Source organism: Anneissia japonica, unplaced genomic scaffold (assembly GCF_011630105.1).
Source record: "Anneissia japonica isolate Jap-2015-1 unplaced genomic scaffold, ASM1163010v1 scaffold522_len1101056_cov227, whole genome shotgun sequence".
Lineage (NCBI taxonomy): Eukaryota > Metazoa > Echinodermata > Crinoidea > Comatulida > Comatulidae > Anneissia > Anneissia japonica.
The window spans coordinates 28,220-54,271 of NW_022756123.1; the positions used below are offsets into that span (position 1 = coordinate 28,220).

The 26,052-nt window shown below is 32.5% G+C and overlaps 2 protein-coding genes across 3 annotated transcripts in view; both read left to right on the forward strand.

Moving 5' to 3' along the window:
- LOC117124079 overlaps window positions 1-12,088 on the forward strand; it is a 12,537-nt gene extending 449 nt beyond the window's left edge. The window contains exons 2-7 of the mRNA XM_033270219.1: window positions 4,929-4,991; window positions 6,037-6,099; window positions 7,956-7,986; window positions 8,615-8,770; window positions 9,380-9,718; window positions 10,123-12,088. Coding sequence (XP_033126110.1) covers window positions 4,929-4,991; window positions 6,037-6,099; window positions 7,956-7,986; window positions 8,615-8,770; window positions 9,380-9,718; window positions 10,123-10,463 — 993 coding nt within the window. The 3' untranslated portion in view covers window positions 10,464-12,088. The remainder of the gene's footprint in view (window positions 1-4,928; window positions 4,992-6,036; window positions 6,100-7,955; window positions 7,987-8,614; window positions 8,771-9,379; window positions 9,719-10,122) is intronic.
- A 1,109-nt stretch (window positions 12,089-13,197) lies between these two features.
- LOC117124047 (DNA repair protein XRCC1-like) lies at window positions 13,198-26,014 on the forward strand. Of its 2 annotated transcripts, none has more exons than XM_033270172.1 (14): window positions 13,198-13,323; window positions 15,447-15,539; window positions 16,634-16,735; window positions 17,202-17,360; window positions 17,773-17,865; window positions 18,405-18,629; window positions 19,180-19,321; window positions 19,583-19,751; window positions 20,302-20,415; window positions 21,150-21,273; window positions 21,488-21,594; window positions 23,781-24,026; window positions 24,584-24,659; window positions 24,908-26,014. In XM_033270172.1, the coding sequence occupies exons 1-14, from the start codon at window positions 13,273-13,275 to the stop codon at window positions 25,019-25,021; spliced, it is 1,815 nt and encodes a 604-aa protein (XP_033126063.1). In that variant the 5' UTR covers window positions 13,198-13,272; the 3' UTR covers window positions 25,022-26,014. The 2 variants fall into 2 exon arrangements, with proteins under 2 accessions (XP_033126063.1, XP_033126064.1); XM_033270173.1 differs by lacking the exon at window positions 13,198-13,323 and adding an exon at window positions 14,116-14,210.
- The last annotated feature ends 38 nt before the right edge of the window (window positions 26,015-26,052 follow it).

Here is a 26,052-nt window from a genome sequence, read left to right on the forward strand (position 1 = left end):
ATCAAATAAATATATTTATTTTTTAAATTTATTTATTACGGTATAAACTTGCACAACAAGCAGCCAGGCAGCTGAAAACGTTGAGCTTACAAACATCAAAAAGATGAAACAAACAAGATAAGCAAGAGATTAAAAATACCATCAGCAAAAATATATAAATTTCTACTGAGGCAGATTACAACCGTTTTTTTTCTTCTATTATTTTATAGCTTATGTGATAGCCAGGGTTCCAGGCCCTAATTTTGGGTTACTCACTCTTTATTTCACTTAGTGCGCGCCATACCTAATTTAATTGGCGTCCCATACTCGATTTCTTTTTTCCGGCTTATTCCGTCTCTAAATTAACTTTCTCGTTGGTGGCGCTGTCTAGAATGAGAAAAATAATTTAAAAAAAGAAGAGACTTGTAGCAAGTCTACTTATGTGAGAGCGTTTCAATAAGTTGTATAGTTAGACGCTTGTAGAAGCGTGTGGCGCAGCGTGTAAAACTTAAGACTTATTAGGAAGAAAAATTTGTTTGTTACTTTTTATCTAGCCTATACCATGAGTGGCTCTTAGCCTTGTGTATAGCGATTTCCATTAAAAAAAATAATAAATATGCAAATAATAAAAATTCATTTTGGAATTTCGTGCGTCGTAATAAAGCTAAGCCATCATCAAATGTTTTTAAAATATGTAATGAAACCGTCAGCGAATTGTTTTAATAATTTTTCTGTTCTAAATTTTCTTCTGATAATTCAAGTACCAGTGTTTTACCGTCTGTACATTGTGACTGTAGGGACCACGTTGGCTTTCTTCCACTCAACTGTATAAGAACCAATCCTATCGAGGTGCTTAATTTAATTAATACACTGAAGGGAGGTAAATCTGCTGGTCAAGATGGGATTGCGTCAACTATGCTCAAATTCACTGCTTCTTTCATCACAGAACCTCTCTCTAGATTATTTTATTTATCACTTTCGACTGGTTCTGTTTCCTATGACTGGAAAAGAGCCAACGTGATACCCGTGCATAAATCAGGCTCAGTCCAAGATATTTGTAACTACACCCCCTTTGTTCGATTGTTGGAAAATTGCTCGAGAAGATTGTAAACAGTATTGACTGAGTACATGAATGATCATTTAATTACATCCCCAGTGCAGCATGGTTTCATAAGAGATGTATTGTCTTCTAATCCTCCACCTGTTGAAAAAAATAATGAGTTTTTCCCTTTTAATTTTGAAGGCAAGTTGTCTATAAATGAAATTGACAATTGTGAAGGTCAAATATCAGTTGAAGAATGTTATAATTCCTTAAGTCAGATGGAAAATGGAAAAAGCACAGGAAGTGATGGTTTACCATCAGAATTTTATATTCGTTTTTGAGATGATGTCGGACAAGTACTGGTCAAAATGATATTCCTGGACATCTTTTGTTGATAGTTTTTTAAGCGCTTTTGACAGACTTGAATGGGAATTTCTTTGGAAAACACTCAAATACTTTAATTTCGGACACCAATTTATAAAATGGGTTAAAACTTTGTATTGCAAAACCTTAAGCTCTGTAACAAACAATGGATACAGTACCTAAGTAGAGGTGTTCAAGGATGTCCTTTGTCCCCTTTATCTCTTTATTCTCTGCGTAGAACTTTTGGCGAACAATATTAGAAAAATAATAACATTAAATGAATTAAGATTAATGAATCTGAAGTTAAAATAATCCAGTATGCCGATGGCACTACGCTTATACTTGATGGTAGTCAAGAAACTTTTGATGAAGCAATAATAACATTAGAAAAATTTGCGCTATTCTCTGTTCTTCACATCAATTACTGTACCAAAAATCCAACATCTTTCCTATTGGAAATAAAAACACATTAATGGATAAAGCACATCAATTTACTACAACTAATGGGCCTGTGCGCCTTCTTGGAATATCGTTTAGGACGGATAGAGATAATAATGAATTGTTTACATTAAATTTTGAACCCCAATTAAAAAAAATTAAAACATTATTGAATAGTTGGTTAGCAAGGGACCTCTCACATTATCGGAAAAATAATTATTGTTAAATCATTAGCAATATCAAAATTAACGTTCCTCTTCTCTGTTTTACCAGATCCTTTTTCGCAGAGCTTAACAGTATCTTTTTCAGGTTCATATGGCATAATAAACCAGATAAAATAAATAGATCCACGCTCATTTCGGACCTTAATGAGGGCGGGCTAAAATGATTCACATTGAGTCATTCTGCTATATGCCTGAAAACTAAATGGATCCAAAGACTGTTTTTAAATAAACCAAGTAAATGGACCCTTTTTTGGCACCACTCTACTAAATTGTTAGGTGGAAATCTAATCTGGAAATGTAATTTTAAACATAATGAAATTTTTTGGACATGATAAAAAACGAATTTATAAAACATGTGTTGGTGGCATGGAGCAAATATATTTTTACAAATAGTGAGAGTATTATTAATCCAAAGCATCAAATCATATGGTGTAATAGTCTGATTAAGTCAAATAATCAAGTTTTATTACCTCCTTCAACTCTCTTGCATAAAGTAAAATATGTAAATGATATTTTAGATGAAGGAGGTACTGTTTTAAATTATAATAACTTCAAGGCCAAATTTGAAACCACGTTTGGTTTTTTATCGTATTACAAAATAATATCAATTCCAAGAGATTGGCTAAAATTATGTAAAAATGAAGATGAACTTAAATCTGATAATACAGCTGAAGATATCAATTGCTTCTTTTCTGCCAAAAAACCTAATCGCCTTGTTTTTTGTAAGTTAAAAAGTAAGCATTCTTCGAAACCGATTTCTGAATTGAAATGGATTTCTCAAACTACATTCCCTGTTATTTTGACTGGGTTTTTGCTTATAAAATACATTTTGAATGCACCACCGATTCAAAATTACAATATTTCCAATATGAAATTACTGTATTCATCGAATTTTGGGAACAAATGAAATGATTTCAAAGTTTGAAGATATCTCGCCTTTATGCACTTTTTGTAAAAGCAATACAGAAAATATTTTTCTTATGGGGTTGTAGGTATGTTAGAGATATTTGGTTATACGTAAAAACATTGCTCAATTTTGACCTAGATAAATGGTCCATGTTATTTGGTTTAAAGTGTGCCAGAAATAAGATGTTATTTAACCTTATACTACTCATTACCAAGTTCTATATTTTTACTTGTAAAATAATGGAGATTAGACCTATTAGAGGTGTACTTATTAATAAAATTAGGTATTTCTACAAAATAGAAAATTTAAGGAGAGATGGGAATTTATAAATCATATGATATAGGCCTAATGGTTCTGGCTTATGATATGCAAGAAGAAAAAAAAGGGAGTTTTTTCTGTCTCCATTGGCTTATATGCTAATTTGCTATTAAATATGAAAATCCGTTTAAAAAATCATATTGCTGCCAAAAAACCAAACAAAAAATAAGTTATATGAGATTTTCTTGTCAATTGGTTTCAAACCTACACGGCTGCCTCTCCTCCCCCCAAACAAAATTAATTTGTTAAAAGCTATTTCTGAATTTATTTCCAACAAAAGGGGAAAAATATACATATTCGCCTGAAAATTTTGTCTGGTTTTTGGCATATATCTCATCATTATTAAAATAATATATTTCCATGGATTTAAAAAAAAAAAAAAAGAAAAGATATTTACAAGAGAAAAATGTGTTTAAAAAATAATGTGATGAGAATGCAATAATTATAACCATTATTTACAGTAGTTTTCTGATTTTGTTATTTAAAAACAATTATAAGATGTGTGAATTTAAAGGATATTTTGTACCGCTATCTATTTGATTTTGTGGAAAATAACTTGAAATTTGAAAGTGTTTTTTTTTTTCAATTTTAAGGAATGCCTTTTTTTTTCTGTCATGTTTTTATTTTTTTTATTTCTTTTTTTTAAAATTTATTTATTTTTTTTTTCTGCTTTTATTTAATGTTTAAAAAAACACTTAAATATTGTAATGTACTTCTCTGCTTTGTTATCATTGTCATGTCTTTTGAAGATGAATGAAAGGGAAAAAAAGCATGGTTTTGTTAGTGGGAGATTATGCATGCAGTAGTCTCATTTCTCGTGTGTTTCATCATTCGGCGGGTCTTCTTGATGATCGGTCCCCTTCTCCCATTGACTTGGTTTTTCTCGATTGGAGCAAGGCCTTTGTTCGGATTAACCACTCAATGTTACTTACCAAACCCCATCAATTCGGTGTTTGTGGAACTATCATATGTTGGTTTGCTGACTACCTCAGTGATCGTTCGCAAAGAGTTGTTTTCAAAGGGGCTGTTTCTGAGTCTAGTAAGGTACTTTGTGGAGTACCACAAGGCTCTATATTGGACCTCATTTTATTTAATATATTTGTTCTGGATCTTCCGAATAAGCCCTAGTATAAATTCTTTTATATTTTAATACGCTGATGACACTATTCTTTATAGAAGTAATTAAGTGTCATAGTGATACTCTTACGTTACAATCTGATCTTAATTCAATCTAAACTGGAGCATGTCTAATTCTCTGAAACTTAATGAAAATAAATATCAAGTGATGAGGTTAACGAGATCCGTTAACTATTTTGCCAACAAACCAACATATAACATTATTTATTAATTATATTTATTGTATTTATTCTCGCTGCCGAAGGCCACAAGCGTGGCAAAAATATCCGAGTTACTAATACATGAGTGTTCTTAAAGTGTACTATTGAAGTTGTTTAATTTTTTTCCTTTTTTTCTCTATTCTGTCGAAATACACATGGAACACGAATGATATATATATATACTGTCTCTTATACACATCTAGATGTGTATAAGAGACATAACGATTTATATATATATATATATATTATTCCTATAGGGTATAGTTATTATTAAAAAAACCGATTAGTTAATAATTTCTTATAAATGATGGATATTTTAGGCAATCAAATATATCGAGGATGTCAGTGATCAACTTGGATACGACTACATTGCAAAAAACGATGTAAGTATGTTCATGATAAAATTCTAAAAGATTAACTTATGTACATGGGAAAATATTACATTATCTGTAAACCCCTTTGAGCTACTCAAACCTACCTACATCTACCCTTCAAGTGTCCGCCCTCTTGGAGTGACTATTGACTCGTCAGCAGGTCTCAGCCTACAAGTATCTAATGGTAGGGCTGTTAAGTTCCATCTAAGAAACTTATGGAGAATCAGGAAGTTCATAGATAGTGATACCTGCCATGCTGCTGTGAGGGCACTAGTTCTTTCAAGACTGGACTACTGCAATTTAAAAAAAGATTTATACACCCTGCAAGAACTTCAAAATTCTACGGCTAGACTCATTTTTTCTTGTATGGCACGTACACATACATCTCCCCTTATTCGTGATCTCCATTGGTTGCCTGTACAGGAAAGAATTAAATTCAAACTTCTCCTCTTTGTTTTCAAAACACTTTCTGGCATTGATGGTAATAGGCAGCACGTATGTTCCCAGCGAAATATATGTAAATATAGACATTGATACAATAAAAATCATACACAGTTGACGTATAGGAACATAATTTTAATAGGCACGTGCCTAATAAAATTATGTTCCTATACTACGTTAAATTTTTATCGTATCAATGTCTATATATGTATATATATATATACATACATATATATATATATATATATATATGCATATATATATATGTAAATATCGACATTGTTATATAATATTGAGAAGTGGATTTGCATATATACTCCAAGTGAAATAAAATGTAAAATCAGTGAAAAAACGATGTACACTCATTGAAGGTTGACTAGCGGAACACAAATTTAGTAAAATATAACAAAATCAAAAGGATATTTCGATAACTTCCTTTATCAACGTTAAAGATTTATTAAAACATATATAATATATATACATATATATATATATGTATAAATAAATAAATATATAAATATATATATATATATAGACCTATATATATACAGTAAATGTAATACAAGTCAACTGAATATACAATAATAATATAATGTAATGGTTAATTTTTCAGGCAATCATTTGTAGTGGCGATATCAGTGATCAACGGGGCTACGATTACATTGCACATAACGATGTAAGTAAGTTCATGATAAACTAGAACGAATGTAGGCCCTATCCATTTTTATGTTTAGTGGCTTTTTTTTTTATAAGAAAGTGATTGTACTGAATTATACAGATCTCACGCACATTTTCTTAAAGTTAATCTGTGGTAAATTATTAAATTTCAATTATTAATTAGAAATATTGCAATGTAATTGGGTGTGTGTATAGGTCTTCTTGTTGGGGCAGACTTTGCTCCCCCAAGCTTTGCCTGTAGAGGTACTTCTTTACACTCTGCTGATACGTACAGCTTAACTCGGAGACAGTATACTTATGTGTACTTTATTCACTACTACCTGTACTATATACTATATACCATATTAAATTTACAAGTTGGTTGTTGCCTTCAAAGCATCAGAAGGAAATCTTTCAATAACTATGCTTGCCTTCTTAAGATACCACTTTGGGTGTAGTGGTCATTCTCATTGGTTGAGTATTGATACCTTACCCTAATCACTTGACCATTACATCACTTTTGGGAGTTTCTATTGGTCAGATATTTTTCCAGGGTTCAAAACTTTGGGAGGTAAAACTGATAATTTATTGATGGTTCTGTTTACGAAGTTGGTTTCAAAATAGATGAGAACTATCACTTCATAAATATACAACTATTAGTCGTTTATAAAACTCTTGAAAACCACATCACACTAAAGCTTTATGTTGTCAACCTGAGATATAACAAGTGTTTGAGGGGTGAAGCTGTTTAGTATGGCCAAAGTTTAAGACATTGTTATATAATTAGTTTGGGATATTAAATCAACAATTACATTATTAATATTTATCTTAACGCTACATAACAACAATATTTTTCTTACCAATTAACAAATGCATAAAATGGAAAAATTGTATTAACCATTCATTAATTAATTTAATGGTTTTAATATTTAAAAAAAAATGTACAATAATGTTGCGAACACTGAATTTGTCTGATCTGTATCTCATTCAAGGTTGATGAATAACTGATACTTAATATTCAGTGTTTTAAATATTTTTAAGGAGTCTACATTTTATCTTTTATAATATATGTTTAATACAGTGAAGATTGTGTATAGGCATAAGGCCTATATATTGTTATCTATAAAGTAAAAACAAATTAGTTATGAAATATCCCTGAAAATACAAGGATTGGTCAGAGTAAAATTTTAGTAGGGGGTGAAAATTTAGAATTTTATCATATAGGCCATAATATATAGACCTACCTCCTTATTTCCACAACCATGCGCTTATTACAGCTGTAATATTATGGGGCATGAGTGTTGTTTCCATGTGCTTGATCCAGTGACCGGGGGTAATACATTGAGGTTAGTCTACAATATGCGCTATAGTCAACAATTATTATTATTATTATTATTAGGGCCTATTGAAAGAGAATATGTATTAAATGACCTAAAGAGTGAATATACCAATCCACACGGTAGTGTTGAATATTTCGTCGTATCAACGACTCATCAGCAACTGAGACAGGAATTAGGCAGGCCAGGTCTTATATACTGTGCTAATAAGCTAACAGGTGTTGGAAAGTATTGAGAAGAGGGCCTAATGCGATTGATACATTGTGCTTCCAACACACGAAGGCGCAATACATCTTTGGGCGCTCTTCTGACGATGGAAACCAAGATATCGGGGTCTTTCACGGCAGGATGAGATGTTAATTAGGGCCTATTATTATTATTATTATTTTTTTTTTTATTATTATTATTATTATTATTGTTATTATTATTATTATTATTATTATTATTATTATTATTATTATTATTATTATTATTATTATTATTATTACTACTACTACTACTACTACTACTACTACTACTATTATTATTATTTTACTAGGATGATTCTTTGAAGAAAAGCAAGGAAATAGGTAAGATTATCAATATTGCATCATGCTTTTGTGACAGAATTAGATAGATTCACTAATACAGACACTATCGATTTGTTGAGTTTATTTGGCATAGGGTGACCATGGAATTAATTAAAATTGACTTTATATTTTGATAGGATAGGAGTAGTTTTGGTTCGTGCGAAGCGCTGACCCAGAGCTTTACTGCTGTTCTTGTTGTTTTTGTTTCGTTGTCGTTGTTGTTGTTCTTGTTGTTCTTGTTACCAAAATTTTAAAAGCGTCCAGCGTCGCTAGTTTTGAACGGACGTGCATGATATTTTGTTTTCATAAACTAGAGGTGATTTCCAACAAGACTTTGATCGCTTTTTTTAGTTTCCCCAGGGTTCCCCATCACCTACAAAACAAAACAGGGGTTTAAAACTTTAAAAAGCGTCCAGCGTCGCCAGTTTTGAACGTACGTGCATGATATTTTGTACACATAAACTAGGTGATTTACGTAAATACCAAAACTAACCTTAATTAAAATATAAATCATTTAAAAATCTAGACCATAGTTAAGTTTTTTGAAGGTATACTGATGTAAGTAAATGTGTAAGTTTGATTTGTAAGTAAATTCCATTTTTTAAATATATTTTTTCTGCATTCATAGATAGTAGAGATAGGTACGCTGTATCGTTAGAAGAAGTTGGCTCTTTCAGGCTGTCGATTAACAATTTGATACCGTCCGATGCCGGTGTATACAAATGTACTGTTGTGATGAAGAACGACGAAACTCATCTAAAAACGATGACATTGTTTGTAAAACGTGAGTCCTTGCATCGTCAGTAAATAATTGTAGAGATTGTAGAAGTTTATCATTTTCATAAAATTTCATCATGTATCAATCAATTTTGAAATTTGTTAACATTTTCTGTTAAGTGTTCATTGTACACAAAGAATGATAATGTAAGGGGAAAGGAAGCGAATAGCTTCCCTTTGTTATTAGTCTGGCATTCTTTGTGCTCCAGCCTGTGAAATGATTAACTGTTTACACGCACATAAGAAACACAGCAAAAAGAATCACACCCGGGGTGGCACCAGGATTTCCTCAACCATGGGGCCGAGGTCCCATATGGGGAGGGGGAGGGGGCGATGTCCCTGACGAGACGAAATGGGCGTGGTTGGGCGTCTATCAAAATATTTTGAAAGCGGACTCAGGAGCCAAGCCCCCGAAATGACAATTTAGGGGTTTCAAAGGCTTATTTAATCAATTTTAATATGTAGACATACATATATTGTTTTTCTCCCCGACGAATTGTAGTTTAGTCCCCGGGGGGTTGGGGAGGTCACCCCGACTGGCGCCCCTGAATCACACGCCTCATAAAAACTTTGGAAAATAGTATACATATTCGAACATTGTTTTCTGTAATTTCAGCGAAACTTGTGGCACACGTTCGTGACGTAAAAGTAGAGGAGGGCAGCAGTGTTGCTACTATGATTTGCGAATTGTTTCCAAAAGATAGTGACATAAAAACAACCACATGGTACAAACGGGATCGCAGCTATACGATTGCCATTGCCTCTAGCAATGATGACTACATCAAAGCTAACCCTAAATACGAAGCGCTGATAGACGAAGAAAAAGGAAGAGCGTTGTTGAGCATTAATAATGTTATCGTTGAAGACCGAGGAAAGTACGTTTGTGTTGCACAGAGAACAGGGGACAACGATGAAGGTTCGAGTGCCAACGGGGAAGGAACTTTATCTGTTGCTTGTAAGTAAAGTAAACAGCTTAGACTTTCAGACTACTGTATATATTTAATCACATGATAGTAGCTATGGATTGAAGAAACACATCCACTAGTAATCAAAACGTCATTTTATTCGAGCACTGTTATTATTACTTTTGGTAATTCAACTATTTCACAAATATTAATTAAATGTTGCCTAATTATGAACATACAGTATATAAACAATTTTTCATTAGTTATATAAAAATAAAATAAGGTCTATGATTAAAATACAGTAAAATAGTATAGAGAAAATTATTGAAACCTTAATTGGAAGTTTAGAATAAATTCAAATATTTATGAACACGGAGCAATGTTAAAATGTTCATTATCTGTGTCAGTTCTTTGAATAGCATTATCCATTATCATTCACATTTGTATATTACAGGCAACCTCACAGTTCGTGTTTACAACCAGAAAGCCTTTATCGGCGATGAAAGCACGTTTCTCGAATGTAGGATTCTACCACCAGGTGAAGACATAATAGGTGTAATGTGGTATCGTTATAATGAACACGGCAAATTCAACGGCAGCGTGTTGGCGTCGACAAACGACATTGCGCGCCCTGACAGCAAGTATACTACCTGCATTGAAGAAGGCGGAAGGTGCATTTTGTACATACATAGTGTTGTCAAAGGGGATGCTGGCAAGTACGTCTGTAAAGTTAAGAGGACATTTAGAGAAACATTTTTCAAAGGATCTGCCGTACTCACCGTTGACACTAAGTAACAACATTTAAGAATGACTTGCGCTGTGGATGCAGCGGGATAACGTAAGGCCAAATCCACCCACGTGCTTGCCATTGTAACACAGTTTCAGAATCACTTGAACTGTTGTCGGCTGAGTCAAGAGTGATAGGGGTGGGGTGGTGGGAGCTCCACCCACAGATTTCTAGATTTAGCTACTTGGACCTGTATATGACGACCTCCCCCACAAAACTGCGGGCTATTTTGTCTTGAGTAATCAATTTTATACTATTAATTCAACAATTTGCAAACTCCTTAATAATGAAATGTAAAATAAGAACATAAAACACGAAATTAAAGTTTTATTTGGCCTACAAGAAAGTTCTTAGACTAGACTAGATAATTCTTAGTGTAAATTCTTTCGAATTCAATTCTATTCATTAGATGATATTTATAAAGGCCTATGACATTAATTTTTATTACGTGCGTCATAAGCACGATTGGTACATTTTGAATTCTATAATAGACAGTAAAAAATACAGATCTATAATGGACAATAAAAGTAATATAGATCTATAATAGACAATAAAGTAATACATATCTATAATAGACAATAAAAGCAATATAGATCTGTAATAGACAATAAAGTAATATAGATATTGCTTAATCAATTTTTAATTTAAACAAAAGCAATAACTTCTCGAACTTTTGTAATTTTAATTCTTACTTGATCATGATCCAACAAGTACTTTGTAAATCTCTACTCTGTGTTTATATGTTATTTTCATATTTGAATCATTCTGCAACTTTTGAAATTTCAAATTGTGAGTGGATTAAGGCCCTACGAAGAATGGCAAGAAAATAGATTTTCACCTTAATGCGTTAATTTTGCACGTCCAATGCCAAACTTAAAACTTCATACAACAATAGTTTTTAGCCTAGTTAAGAATTCTAATTCAACCGCGACTCCCGTATACAATTTTTTATATGTATAAAATTTATATAGGCTTAGGTATAGGTTTACAAATTGAAGACACTAAACAATTTATCATTAGCCTATAATAATAATGTTTAACTTGCTTCTTAAAATTACAGTACTTTAAATTGCATATTTGTGTGTTAACATTTGCTCTGGAGTCCTTCCGTTGCTGTACCGTGGAGACGAGAGAGGCTCATCGTTTTCTACTAAATAAAATAAATTGACACTAGCATTCACACTCTCTGATATTATATACATCCTGTGTGATCCTAATACAGCTATCTCAACACTTTAAGAAAAATAGCGAAGTCCACAAATACCTTTTGCCAGACCCTCTTCCAGGCAGAAAAAACATTTTTTACTATGGTTCAGAACTCTGAAACGGTTTGCCAGATCAGTTACAAGCTGTAACTCTCAATACTCATTTTCTAAAGATCTCCTGTAAAAATTATTTTTTTCAGTTCACTTAGATTTTTTTGATTATGGTGATTTTTAATGGTATTTCGCTGTAGTTCAGTGATTATTGGTGGGGGTATTTTTCCGCGGGACAAACGCTTACAAACTTTATTTGCTTTCTGTTTGCCTCGCCACTTGGTTTTCCCCCACTGTCTAGTTGGCCTACTGTTTAATTGTATGTATGATGTTTGCACCAAGTGAAATAAAGTGAAGTTGAAGAAGCTCCTACTAAATTGTGTTATTATTTTTTACTGTTTGTTTTGTTGTTGTTTTATTGTAATAGTCGACGTCGTGGTCGCCGTTTCCTCGCCATAATAACACCAAAACAAAGTTTATTTTTCCTTTTGAAGATAAAACAATTAACAGAAAATTCATTTCTTGGTAAACAAATTTGGGATAAAATTAGTTAGAAAAGTGGTCATAGTAGGCAAATAATGGGAGAGAGCAACAAGAGGAAGGAGGATCAAATAAGCATCTGACTGATCCCTCAAAAGCATTAATAATAATAATAATAACAATAATAATAATAATAATTGTTATTATTATTAACAATAATAATAATAATAATAATAACAATAATAACAATAATAATAATTATAATAATTATAATTATAATTAACAAAAGCATAACATATAATAATAATAGGCCCAATAATAATGATAATAATGATGATAAAAATAATAATAATAATAATTATTATTATTAACAATAATAATAATAATAACAATAATCATAATAATAATAATAATAATTACAATAATTATTTTTTTTATAGCACCTTTATTAGATTCTTAAAGGTCTGGGATATAATCACGTCAGATATACAAGACCTGTGTGTAATTAATTTGGGAAACTTCTCAAACCAATTTAAACATATTTTTTGGTGTGAATATAATAATAATAATTAGGCCTAATACAATATAATAATTTGTGTATGGAATATCTTATGTAAAGACATGTCGAAAGCGGCCAAATCAAATTTGAATCAAATTATTGTTTTATTTGTGCTACGCCTGGTTGTCGGAGTCCCTCGAGCCAGCATTCGTGATATTTTATGGACATTATAGATCCATCCATGAACCTTTGAAATTTGCGGTTGGGGAATAGACTTTTTATTTAGATTTAGGCCTACATAAAAAAAAAAAACTCACAGCAAATTTGACAGTGAAATCCATCAAATTTTGATCTAGCACATGGACTGGATCGGCACTCATCAAAATTTTACGCCACAACAAAGTAGTATTGTGACCTGAGGAAGAGTGGGCCATATAATAAGCATCCATGCTTCACAACGGCCCACGAATACAAGTAAAGATACAAAGTAAGATTGACGCTCCATATCATCATCAGAAAAAGGGGGTTCTGATAGAGGGCTCACTACTACTACTAGTGCATGCAGTTGTTGTTTTAGCAAACATGCCAGAAATTCAGTTTCAACACGTTATTTCATGTAGCAGTGAGGATGAGGTTCGTCTAATGTATTTGTATTATATATGTATTTTTTATATTTAAAAACATAGCCAATAAAAATACGAAAAGAAGCCCAAATATTCTAGGCTAGGCCAGGCCTAGTACGGTACTAGGCTAGTAGCAGTCCTGCTCGGGCCTTCTTGCGTTGAATACCAACTCGTACCTACATTTTAGAGGACTCGTACCCATAGGCATACAGTAGTTGAAATTGTAGTTGTTCACAGGTTTGCCAAAGTGGTTTCGAGTTGGCATAGGTACGAGTTAGCCGATACCGCGTTTAAATCAAATGCAGTCTCTTTAGCTCACAAATTGACACTTCTATTTTAGGCCTAGGCCCAGTACTGAGTAGGCCTATACGTAACATACCGGATACATCAAGCCCGTAGCCAGGATTTTGATAGGGGGTTCTTTTGATACTGAAAGGGCATTTATGAGCGAAGGGAGCACGGCCATTGGCTGGGGGTCGGGGCTGCCAAGGGCTCCCGGTGGGGTGCAGGGGTGAAGACTAGTGGGGTCGGGGGGCGAAGTCCCTGGAAGCTCCAGCATTCTAGACATTACAGGTGTTGTTTAATTGATTTGAGAGGCCATACATTTAAAAAATTGTATATATAGGCCTATTAAAGAGGTAATTTTTTAGTTAGGCAAATATAAGAAAAACAAAAAAAAAACTACTACTTTAGTACTACAGTACTGGTAATTTAACAAGAGCCTACCGTAGCATGATACAAACACCAAAGAAACCAGTATGGTATATTTTTTCTTTTTTATTTCTTTTAAGAAATAAGATGTACTGTATGGCTTATAGCACTTTGGAAGTTGTATCATCATACTCTACTCACTCAAGACAATCAGTAACAAAAAAAGAACCGAGACAAATTTGTATGGTTGGTTGTAGTGTATTATATTATTATATAATATACAGGTGAAACTATCCCCCGCCGGACACCATCCCGGTATTTCTGAGTCAAGGTTTCGGGGCCTGAATGATCATACTGCACAATAAAATATTGCATCCATAGTAATATAATATAATATAATAATTTACTAGAATGGTTTGTATTGGTTTGGTTTGCATGCGCACAGCGTCGGCAAAGCAGAAGCACATCGCTGGGGGTCGGGTGGATTTGGATCCAAAATTAGATTTCTGTTAGGACAACACACTAAGGACCATAATATCAGCCCAAGCAGTATTGAATCATGTTTCAGCATTTTAAAGAAATGTAGGAACAATGTTGACTGTCTCATTCATGAAATGCTGTTTATTAGACAATTAAAACCAAGTCTGAATAAACAATGTGACTCTGTCAAAGCAAATTTTTTTATCTAACAGAGGGATTAATATCCCACTGTTATGAACTTTGACATTGTAGATTAGCTTTTTTCTATTGAATATAGTTGCTGTATATTCTATACTTCATCATTTGATCTTGAAAATGACACCATGAAGGAGTCGAAACGTCGATCTTTTCTTTTTAGCGTTATTTTTATATTAAAAATTATGTGAATTATGAATATTATTAAATATACAGTAAGTACATACTGTACATAAAATACTTTATTGTTTACAAAATGTAGAGTGCATTAGGCCCACCTGTTTATGGTTTGTATGTATCATTAAACATGAAATTTTAAGTTTTTTGAAAAATGTTTTAAATTAGAAAAAAAATGTTTTTTTTAAGGGTGTGATTGGAATTGAGCTGATGCTATTAAGTACTCAATGCATGAAATAACAATGTTTTCTGTGACAGACACTTTCTATGTGAGTGTCGTGAAAAAGAAGAATATAGAAAATTAAAAAAAATATATATTTTATAGCTAAGTTGAAGTAAATATTGGTATGGTTACTCAAATTAATGTTATGCTCAAAAAGTTAATTATCATGAGAGGCAAAATGAACAAGGAAATAACTGATAAATTAAAATTCCCACATACTGTATCTGTACATTATAACCTCTTTATTATCTCTGAAAGGCTCTATAGTGCAAATGTTAGAAACTGAAAGTGAGAGTGCAGAAAGTATTCCAAATGATTAAATAAATGTTTTAAAACAAATTAACACCAATTTCAGTAAAAGCAATTATCCGAAACTCAACATTTTTAGACTTGTTTCATGTCTATAGACTCACAAAGCTGATAATTTGCTGAAGACAGAAACGTATCGAAAATGGAAGTGTGCAACTGCTGGAGAGAAACAAGCGACTGTTATATTACAGGTAACTTTCACAGTTCTAACATCATCATCCATAATATATGCCATTATTAGTTTAGAAACAGGCGACTGTTATATTACAGGTAACTTTCATTGTTTTAACAACATGATCCATTATATATGCCATAGTTTGTGATAGTTTTTTTTTTTATTAACGTACAGTAGTTTTGTTAAATCTAACAACAACAATAAGAAGTTATTAAAACATTATTCAATCATTAAACGAATCAACTGAATTACCAACTTGCATGGGCAGGGTCAATACAATTTTGCCTTAATTTCCTATTATTTTACTGTACTAAAAAATTTCATAAATTGTCTACCAGGCAATTTAAGGGTCTTCTATGAAATATTTTAAATTTTCTAATATTTTAATCATTGCAGTTAGAGTTTTTATATAGATCTCTATTTAAATTGATTTAAAAGAGGGCCTCTTCAAGTCGTCATTGTTGAGCCACCCTTTCAAAATATTGTCAGATAAATAAATAAGAATTGAAAAATGGTATTCTTTATAAATGTGTGGTTTTTATGAAGCCACAAAAATACTTCTTCCCATTTTCAAATGAAAGCTATATTAAAACTTAAAAAAAAAAAAAAAATTAAGCGATGCTAATTTAAAAAAATAATATTTATATTTTTTTTTGGTAATCATGCTATTACTATTCCTTTGTTACTAATAAGAAAGAATAATACATACTCCAAGTATTGAAATACACGCCATCGTGTTGGGATTCGATATTTCGACATTAATTATGTCATCATGTCATCATTCCTGATGATGACATAATTAATGTCGAAATATTGAATCCCAACACGATGGCGTGTATTTCAATACTTGGAGTATGTATTATACTTTCTTATCTGAGATTAATCAGTGGACCTTTCGGTTTTTGTTACTAATTTAATTTATAATTTCTAATGCCGAAACTTGACAAGTGAAAGTTTTTTTTTTTTTGAGTCTGTTTGTCTTTCACTGTATTATTAATGTAAACTTTGCTTTGTTTTGATTTATGACCGTAAAATTGATATGAGAACAACCAGTAGATTAGGCACAAGAGTGAATATTATTATTTTACCGTGTTTATTTTTTGTCTTTAGTTTGAAAAGTCCAGCACTATCAATTCCCTAGATATAGGGAACGAGGGCTCCGCATTTGTAGAGGTTTTAGTTGGCAAGTCTTCAAGTGACGAAGACTACCAGGTAAATGTTATTTTTCGTATTTAATTATGATTCAAATAAAAAATAACATTTTATTTTTGGTCAATTAGCACACCCGGCAGCACAATAAAATGAAGATTTCATAAAAAATAGAATGTTTTCTTTATTTTTATTATTCAAATTCAATTCAAAAATTCAAAACCATCCCATTACTACACTGTTTACATTCATTAATAACATTTTATTTTTTCCTCCGTTTTGAATGTTTTTGCTAAAACTATTTGCTAAATATGAAGATAGTTTTTTTTCCCCACCCTTCTTTGACGATCTTTAAAAACATAAGTTTGCAAAACAAGATATACTAAAAGTCTTGCCTAAGAAAGATACTATGGATGAGAATTTGTTGTTTGAAATTACCTTTGAAAACACTGTATGATCATCTCCATATTACTTGCAATGTTAATTGCATAGTTAAAAATTTCAAAATTGTTGAGCTTTTTTTTTTAAGGTTTTACTTGTGACATCATCATTTATGAGCCCAGGTGACAGCAAGAATGGTACAAATACTAATCGTGTTCGATTCTTTGGACCAAACCAGTTAACAAAAACTGTGATAAACAAAAGTTGGGATCGTGTTAAGGTCGTTTGCACTCAGCCTTTTAACAAGGTACGCCTTGCATTAGCTTGCTAATTGAATAATAAATTATTGTGTATGTAGGTGTTTGTTGGGATTGAGGGATATGCCTTGGAATCTTTCACTGTCGCCCATCTTAAATGACATATTACAATATTAAAAATGAAACTAGCAGAAAGTAATCAACATACACCAAGTGCAGGCTTCTATTTTATAAATAATATTAAACATAACTGTTGGACACCACATGATGGAGTCAAAATGGGTTTTTTTTAGTTTTATTTTTCTTTTGTATTTATTCTAAACATACTCTAATTCATAGTTGTTTCTCCTATGAGTATTTAAAAAAATACATTTTGATTATTACTGTAAATATAATTAATAATAATATGAACAAAGTTGTTTACTATGTAAACAATTGATATATTTTGTATTTACCCAACAGAACATTACATATGGCCTATCCTTTATTAAGCTTCACTCAACCCCATCACCCGGTGAACAGTCATCTGACATGGGAAAAGATGCTAAGACTCAGGTTTGTAAATAAGACAACAATTGTTATTATGGTTATATTAATACTCAACAACCTGGTTATGAGTTATACTTATATACATACATACATTGCTCCCAAAGTAATCTTCATTTTTAGAATAATTTAGGGTTTTCCCATTTTTTTATTTTTATTTTTTTTTGTATTTTTGTAATAGATAGGCGGTTTTAGTTTCTTATTTTTATACATATTGAAATTATTCAAATTGAAGTAAAATTTTAAATGTAATTCAAAAATATTATCATTATAGTTTTATTATTATTATTGTCAAAGCTATTTAGCCTAAAATTATATTTTGTGCCTGCATGTGTTTATTATTGTTGTTTTCATCATCATAATCATAATCATTATTAATACTACTACTACTATTATAATTATTACTATTAAAATAAGCCAGTTCTTAATTTTAACTGTTTACATGCCTGTATCAATGTCAATACACAATATAGAATTATGTCAATTGTAATGGATACAGGCATGTGCAGTTCAAACTACAAATTGACTTTTTTTCTGTTCTATATAAGGTCAACAAGCTAGGTCATTTCAAATTGAAAGAAACAAACCAACCAAGCATGACCATTGGTTCGCTTTTCAAGAGTCGCAATCAAGAGAAACCAGAGCCTACCATTTTAAAAGGGGCAGCAGCAGTGAGGGCAGCATCATCTTTAGCAGAACAGTCAATTCAAGCTTCCTCCCATAGCAAAACTGCTGACGAACAAAGGATAGCAACTCTTACCCAAAAACAGCAGGTGTGTACAAAGTGGTAACATAAATAATTTATTTTATTTTATAGTAATTAATTCCTTTAATAATATAGATAAAAATAACTGTTGGCATTTACAAAGCACTTTCAAGTCTTTGAATAGCTCAAAACATTATATAAGTTTTGCCCTATAAAAAGTAATATTGTATAAAATGTATACCTTCTCTGCCTCCTGAAGATAATTCCTAGTTTTGCAAATTGAGCATATAAGAAATACATTCAACAAACAACATTCACCACCTACCAGGCACACCTTTATGATTGTTGGTGAAGAGAAACAAGTGTAGATCACTTAAACAGTAACTGCTAAATATATTCAATATGTTCAGAAAGTATATTATGATATTATTGTTCCATTATTGCTCAGAGTCTGTAGATAAGATAAAGATAACTTTATTATTCCACTAAGGGAAACTCTTTGCTTGCCATTACATACAAAGATCCCATACTTAGTATACAAATATAAAACCAGTTTACAGAGAATACTTGCAGTATTTGAAATCATAAATTAACCAAACTATTTTAATTTTGTTTAGACTCCCTCTAGTAAAAGAAAGTCAACTGATCAAGAAAAGCACACTGCTGAGAAGCATGGACCTAAGCAGTCACCAAAAAATACAGAGCCTTCGAAGCGGAAGACTGAACCACAACAAGTACCGCCGATGAAAAAGCGAAAATGTATGATGATGAGTCTTCATCCTCCACTGAATTTTTTTTTTTAATGTCGCACAGCAGTGTGACTTTGGACTTCTGACCAAAAGGTTGTAGGTTCGAATCTGATACTGGTCACATCACTCCCCAAATACTCATCTATGTTTAGACTCCTCCTACCAGGAGTGTAAATGAGAACCTACAGTATGTTAAAGACTTCGAATAATTTATCATTTAGCTGTAAGTTGGCCATGAACAATGTCTACAGACTACATACTTGTTTTTCAGCGGATGTGGCCAAATCATCTCCAAAAAAACCTTTTGGAAAATTAATGGAGGGTGTTGTGTTTGTAATAAGTGGTTACCAAAACCCACATCGTAGTGATATTCGAGACAAAGCAATAGAGATGGGGGCAAGGTACAAACCAGACTGGGGGCAAGGCTGCACACATCTCATGTGAGTTATTTACATTAAACTGTCAATCAACACTGAAGCCATGTTAACATTCAATTAATTTTCCTATAAAGCTTTGTCCAGAATTTTATGTGATAAATTTGTATGATATGCCATATATGGGCATGATGATGTCATATTATAACCAAATATGGGCATATCACACTTTTTTATAGTGTGGACAGAGATTAAATTATGTACCTTAATATATTTCACAAAAAAAAAACAATCCTCTCTAAACAACCTGCATAATTTTCTCCTTGGAAATTCAACCAAATGCGCATTGTGTAGGAAGATTAACCATGCTGTGAACAGTGTGATACGGTTAAATTTTTCTGAGTAAGCCAATTCATTGTTTGAACTGCACATGCCCTTATATCATAATAACAATAATCAATAATTATAATCAAAAATTAATAATGTGCCAATTTCAAAAATTGTTAAGGGTGCAGTTTACCCTTGAAGTTTGTTATATAAATGTTTTAAAATTTAATTTAAATTCAGTGTTGTCTCACATTATGGTTTTAAAATTTAAAATCTGTTCACCAACCAGATGTGCATTTGCTAACACACCAAAGTACCAGTCTGTGAGAGGCAAAGGAAAAATAGTCAACAAAGGATGGATCCTGGATTCTTACAAGAAAAAGATGTTATTGCCATGGAGACAGTAAGCAATATACTACATTAATGTTATGTGCAAGTGGCTAAACTTTAACTTACGCTTCAGGAGTTGTAAAATGTTTTATTTTAGTTAATAACTAATGAATGATTATATCAATAATTTTCAAATTATTTAGATTATTAATAATAATAATTTTATATGTAATTTTTATTGGTTAAGCTAAGAAAGTAACTCAGTTTAAGTCCTCCTTCAATAGTCAGATCCAGCATATCTTTGGATGCTAGAGAAGATTTTATTCTGGAGGAATTTTTTTTTCTGTCAGAAGAATAAGAAATATGAGTACTATCAGTATCATGATAAGATTCGCGCAGACTGTTTGTGTTGTTATGGTGTATATGTATGTATTGTATTTGTATTGTATCATGATAAGATTCGCCCAGACTGTTTGTGTTGTTATGGTGTATATGTATGTATTGTATTTGTATTGTATCATGATAAGATTCGCGCAGACTGTTTGTGTTGTTATGGTGTATATATATGTATTGTATTTGTATTGTATCATGATAAGATTCGTGCAGACTGTTTGTGTTGTTATGGTGTATATGTATGTATTGTATTTGTATTGTATCATGATAAGATTCGCGCAGACTGTCTGTGTTGTTATGGTGTATATGTATGTATTGTATTTGTATTGTATCATGATAAGATTCGCGCAGACTGTCTGTGTTGTTATGGTGTATATGTATGTAATTTATTTGTATTGTATTTTGTTACCGTAGGTACAAACTAGCAAGTAAAGATGACAGCTCTAGTGATGAAACAGAGGATGAAGATGAACAAATTACCTCTCCAGAAAAAAAGTCAACATCAAAAACAGAAACAAAAAGGCTTGAAGCTGCACAGGTACTATGCTTCCCTTAGTTAGGTTTACCTGTACTTTCATTTATTTTTTCTTGTGTATTTGGTTAGTTGCTTGTCATATGAGCTTGTACTTATGTACTGTAATTAACTTTGATGATATTAATAAGTAATATTTTTTTAGTTATATTTGTTTACAGTACTCTCCATTTGGAGGCAATTTGAAAAATAATTTTTTTATTTTTAATTTTAATTATAGGATGATGAAGAAGATGATGAAGAAACAATGGAAGCATCGACGTCAATCATGCACGCAAGTCATGTAGACGAATCCTCCGGATCTGACACTGAAGATGAAATAAACAGGTGAAATAATTGATTTTGTTATGGTGGGCAGGGCCTTAAATAGAAAAAAAAACTTTAAAGTTTTCCACCCAGTCTAAAGCCAATCTCATGGCCTTCTACCCACTTTTATTAACCCCATTGCCCATCCTTAAAATCCAGTCTTATTATTTAGATTTTAGGATTTATCACCCACCTTTATAATGTCTACCACACACCCTTAAAATGTCTACCACCCATTCTTAGTTTTCTACAGCTACAACCCTTACATTCAAATGAGTATTTTGTTGTATTCTAATCAGGGACGTATTCAGGGGAGAGCCGTGGGAGCCACAGCTCCCCCCCCCCCCTTTGTAAAGAGTTAGAATTTTAACGCTTGTTCTTGTTAGCCAATAGGCCTACAAATTCTTTCCTGGGATCACTCAAAATGAATACTTCTCTAAAATATGCAAATATGCATTAGCACATTGGTGTTGATTTAAATGCTGTACAATTTCTAATTGACTGCTTCTACTATAGGTTTGTGACCTGTGCTCTAATAGGAACCCACCATAAACTTCTATCAACAAAAGTCACTCGCTAACCTGATAGTAACCCAGTGGAATATTCATTAGATTAATCAATCTTTCACTGAAAAAGATATTAATGCAAAAAATAAATGTTCAGGTTTATAATGGCTACTGCTCAAGGAGTGGATTTAGCAAACTTACTTAACAAAAAAAAAAACTTAAATTCGTCTCAAATCCATAAAACCCAGGCCTTTTAAAATACAGAAATGTGATATTGTATGGTTCAGTTTGATTGTTATCCTTTTGCAAGCATTTATAAAGTTTTGTTTAATACTACTAAAGTAGTACTAATAATAATGACGATGATGATGATGATGACGACGATGGTGATTATGATAATAGTTAATAATATTATTAATAATAAAAATTGTGCTGAAGGCGAAAAGGAAAGTTGTGATTTGTCCATCATAATTATTATAGTAGTTGAAGCTTAGTATATTTGGATCTCTATGGTTGCCAAAAATACCTGATAAAAGATCATGAGAAATTTTTTGGCGCTTCATTATGACTATAATACGGTGATGTGACAATGATGATAAATTTTACTATTTGAAAGTGTCATTTCCGGCCATCTAGAGGTATTATTTCCTAAACTTTTCTCACCTCAGCCCCAACCATGGTGGGCTAAGGTGGTTGTAAAGTACTTGCATCAAAGGCAATGTTTTTATTTTCTATGGTACATCACACATATTAATAAGATAATATGGTTGCCAAAAATCTGTGATAAAAAATAATGACAAATTTGTTGCTGCTTTATTTTGACTATTATAATGGTGATAATATGATGATGATGAATTTTGTTAAAAGTTTCAAAAATGTCAAGAGTCGGCATGTGACTCGTAGTATGTCTTAGTAACTGCTGAGGGGAACGTGCATAAATATTGTTTTCAGAATGTGATCTCGTTTTTCATGCCCATTTTTCGTGATTATAATGACTATTTTTGATAAATACAGAAATTTTTTGAGCGGGGAGCAGTAGATTCAAGGTCCCCCCGCCTCCGAGTCCTAATTTTTTTTAATGGAAAAAGAGAAAATTATTTTTAAATTTAAGTCTGAGAGTGTAATTTCTGGCCATCTAGAGGTGCACTAATCATAAATGTTCTAACCTCAGCCCCAACCATGTTTGGGCTGAGGTGGGTAGACCCTCCGTCTGTGAAAGTCCCTTCATGGGTCGCCTTTCTTTTGAATTTCTGGATTCGCCACTATTGAGTTATTATAATTATTGTAAGGCTTATTAATATTAGGCCTATTTATGATGTGTCTATTGCAAATTTCACTTTATCCTCTCAAAACAGTCCTTAAACGTTCAGAATGCACTACCTCCCAGGGGATTAGCCCCCACCCAGGCCCCCCACAGCTGTAGGAAGGGGAACACCCCATCTTCGCTTGGTATAACGGCTCCCCCATTTCAAAATCCTGGCTACATCCCTGATTCTAATGAGTTTGGTATTTTAAGCATCATCTTATCTTTATTAGTAATAGGAGTAGTAATGGTCTTACTGGTAGTAGTATTTAACTAGCAGCTAAAAGCACAGCAAATTTGCTTTTCATTTAAATTTATCAGTTTTGTCTGGCCTGGAGAAAAGTTGTTAACCTCCGACCATGTAAATTATTTTTATAATTGAATTATTATATTGTCAGAATCCAACAAAATACTGGCAATGATGATGATTATGGAAGTTCAACAGATATCGACTCTGACACTGAAAATGTTAGCAAACAAGTAAAAAACACAAAAGTGTCGCGCATCGATGAAGCAGATAATGACACTGGAGGCAATATTCCAGAACTACCAGACTTCTTTACGGACAAGCACTTTCTATTGTTTGGTAAATTTGACGAGTTGGAGAGAAGGCACTTATTTCGATATATTACTGCTTTTAATGGGTGAGTACTTATATTTACTAGATTTTATTTTCTAAATCCACTGTTTTGTAATTAACTTACATTAATCATTACCGTAATAATATTATTTACAGTTTTTAATATCAATGTTATTATTAATTGTAATCGTATTTTCTAATGTAATTTTTTGCTATAAGTCTTATTATTAATCATAATATCTGTCTCCGTCAGTGTCTGAAGGAAGAGATGGTAATTTGGCTGTATTAACTAGATACGATACACTATATATAATCTTAAACTAATGAACTGTGAAAAGAATAGAAAATCTGTAAGAACAATGTTATGGATCAATCAATATATATATATATATATTGATTGACGAAGGCAGCAGGTGCTGCCGAAAATTTCGTTGAATAAATGTACATGTCTCAAATTATGTCAAAGTGTCCGGCGTTTATGTTAACAACTGCAGTGTTATTTTATACAATCGAGACATACGTGGAACTTCATCGACTAAATCGATCAGATATGAATTTTTATATATATATATATATATATATATAAATGTATTTAACATTGAATCTTTTTATCCATTTTAGTGAACTTGAAGATTATATGTCAGACAATGTTTCACACATAATTACAAAGTCACAATGGGATGACAACTTTGACCAGGTTAGTATTCTGTTCGTTCTTTCTTCCATCACATTCCTTCAATCATTAGTTCTTTTATTCATTTAACAAATTCATTTTTTCAGTCTTAATTTCTTTGTTCATTCATTCATACATCCATCCATTAGTTTGTTCATTTACTCCTTTATTATTCTAGTCTTTCATTCATTCTTTTATTATTTATTTGTTACTCGTCAATTGTTTATGAAAAAATTTATATTTAAAATAAAAACCAATAATGTTTCTTTCAGGCACTTGATGAAAATGCTCGTCTTATTTTCGTTCGGCCTAAGTGGATATTTTCATGTGGGGAAAAAGGCAAGATGGTACCATATCAACCTTATGTTGTGGTACCAAGTCACTGAAGTACGCTGTTTTATTTGTTTACAAAACTCGTTGTCCTTGGATGTTTTAAAGATAATAGAGGGTCATTACATTTTTAGTTTACTCATTAGCATGACACTTAAAGTTGAGATCCCAAACTACAATGCCAACCTTTAATAACGAAGATAAGTTGCTCTGTCTGATCATCATATATGGGAGGTGGTTTGGCACAGTGGGAACGGTTTAGTTTCCTAATCTTGAGGTCGGGGTTTCAATCCCTCGCTGTGCATTTCGCTTGTGTCCTTGAGCAAGACACTTTATCTGCATTGCTTCTCTCCACCCAGAAATATAAATAGGAACCTGGTGGGGTCGCCTGCTCCTGTGCTGATTACAGCAGCAACACTTAAGCATGTAGACCCAATGACCAGGGAAAAGAACTGCACTTTATGACCTCAAGGAAGAGGCGCTTTATAAATGCCCATACCAGTACCAGTATTTGAAATGAAAAATTATGTGTGTTAGAGTTTGTTTCCCCAACATGAGGCATAAGAGCCAAGGATATGCCAAAGGGTGAACCACAACACACTTGTACACACCAGAAGCTTCTACTTAGACACAGTCATAGGTTGTGGAGGTGTTGTTGGTTGGGAGAAATTTCCTTTTACCATACAGGAATTGAGCTCCTATACTGGTATTTTCTCAAAGGTTAGCCCACTCTCTTCTTAATAAAATAACTATCAACCATCGCGTCTGGTTGACATTGAAAGCGAGGCACTCACTGCGTCACTGATGTACAGCTGTCGGCCGACGAATCCGACCCCGCTGCCTATGAGCGCGAGATGACGCGACGCTGTCTGCTGATTGTTGGTAGCAGTCCAACGGATCATCATTAAAAATGATCCATTGTGCGTTCAACATGGAGTTGCGTTCTTTAGAGAATCGCGTCGTCCGACAACCATCAGGCGCGGTGAGTGCCTGATTATAGATATTGTATTCAAGACACCTGTGAACAAAATAAACAAATACTGACATCATTTTCTTTGCTTTTGTGTATTTTATTGCTTTGTAAAGA

Excerpts from the sequence above, each read along its gene's own strand:
- LOC117124047 (XM_033270173.1), top strand. The coding sequence starts at position 14,121 with ATGGCTTATAGCACTTTGGAAGTTGTATCATCATACTCTACTCACTCA. Across the intron at positions 15,540-16,633 it reads AAGCGACTGTTATATTACAG|TTTGAAAAGTCCAGCACTAT; the intron begins GTAACTTTCACA and ends TTTTGTCTTTAG. Across the intron at positions 18,630-19,179 it reads CTCTTACCCAAAAACAGCAG|ACTCCCTCTAGTAAAAGAAA; the intron begins GTGTGTACAAAG and ends AATTTTGTTTAG.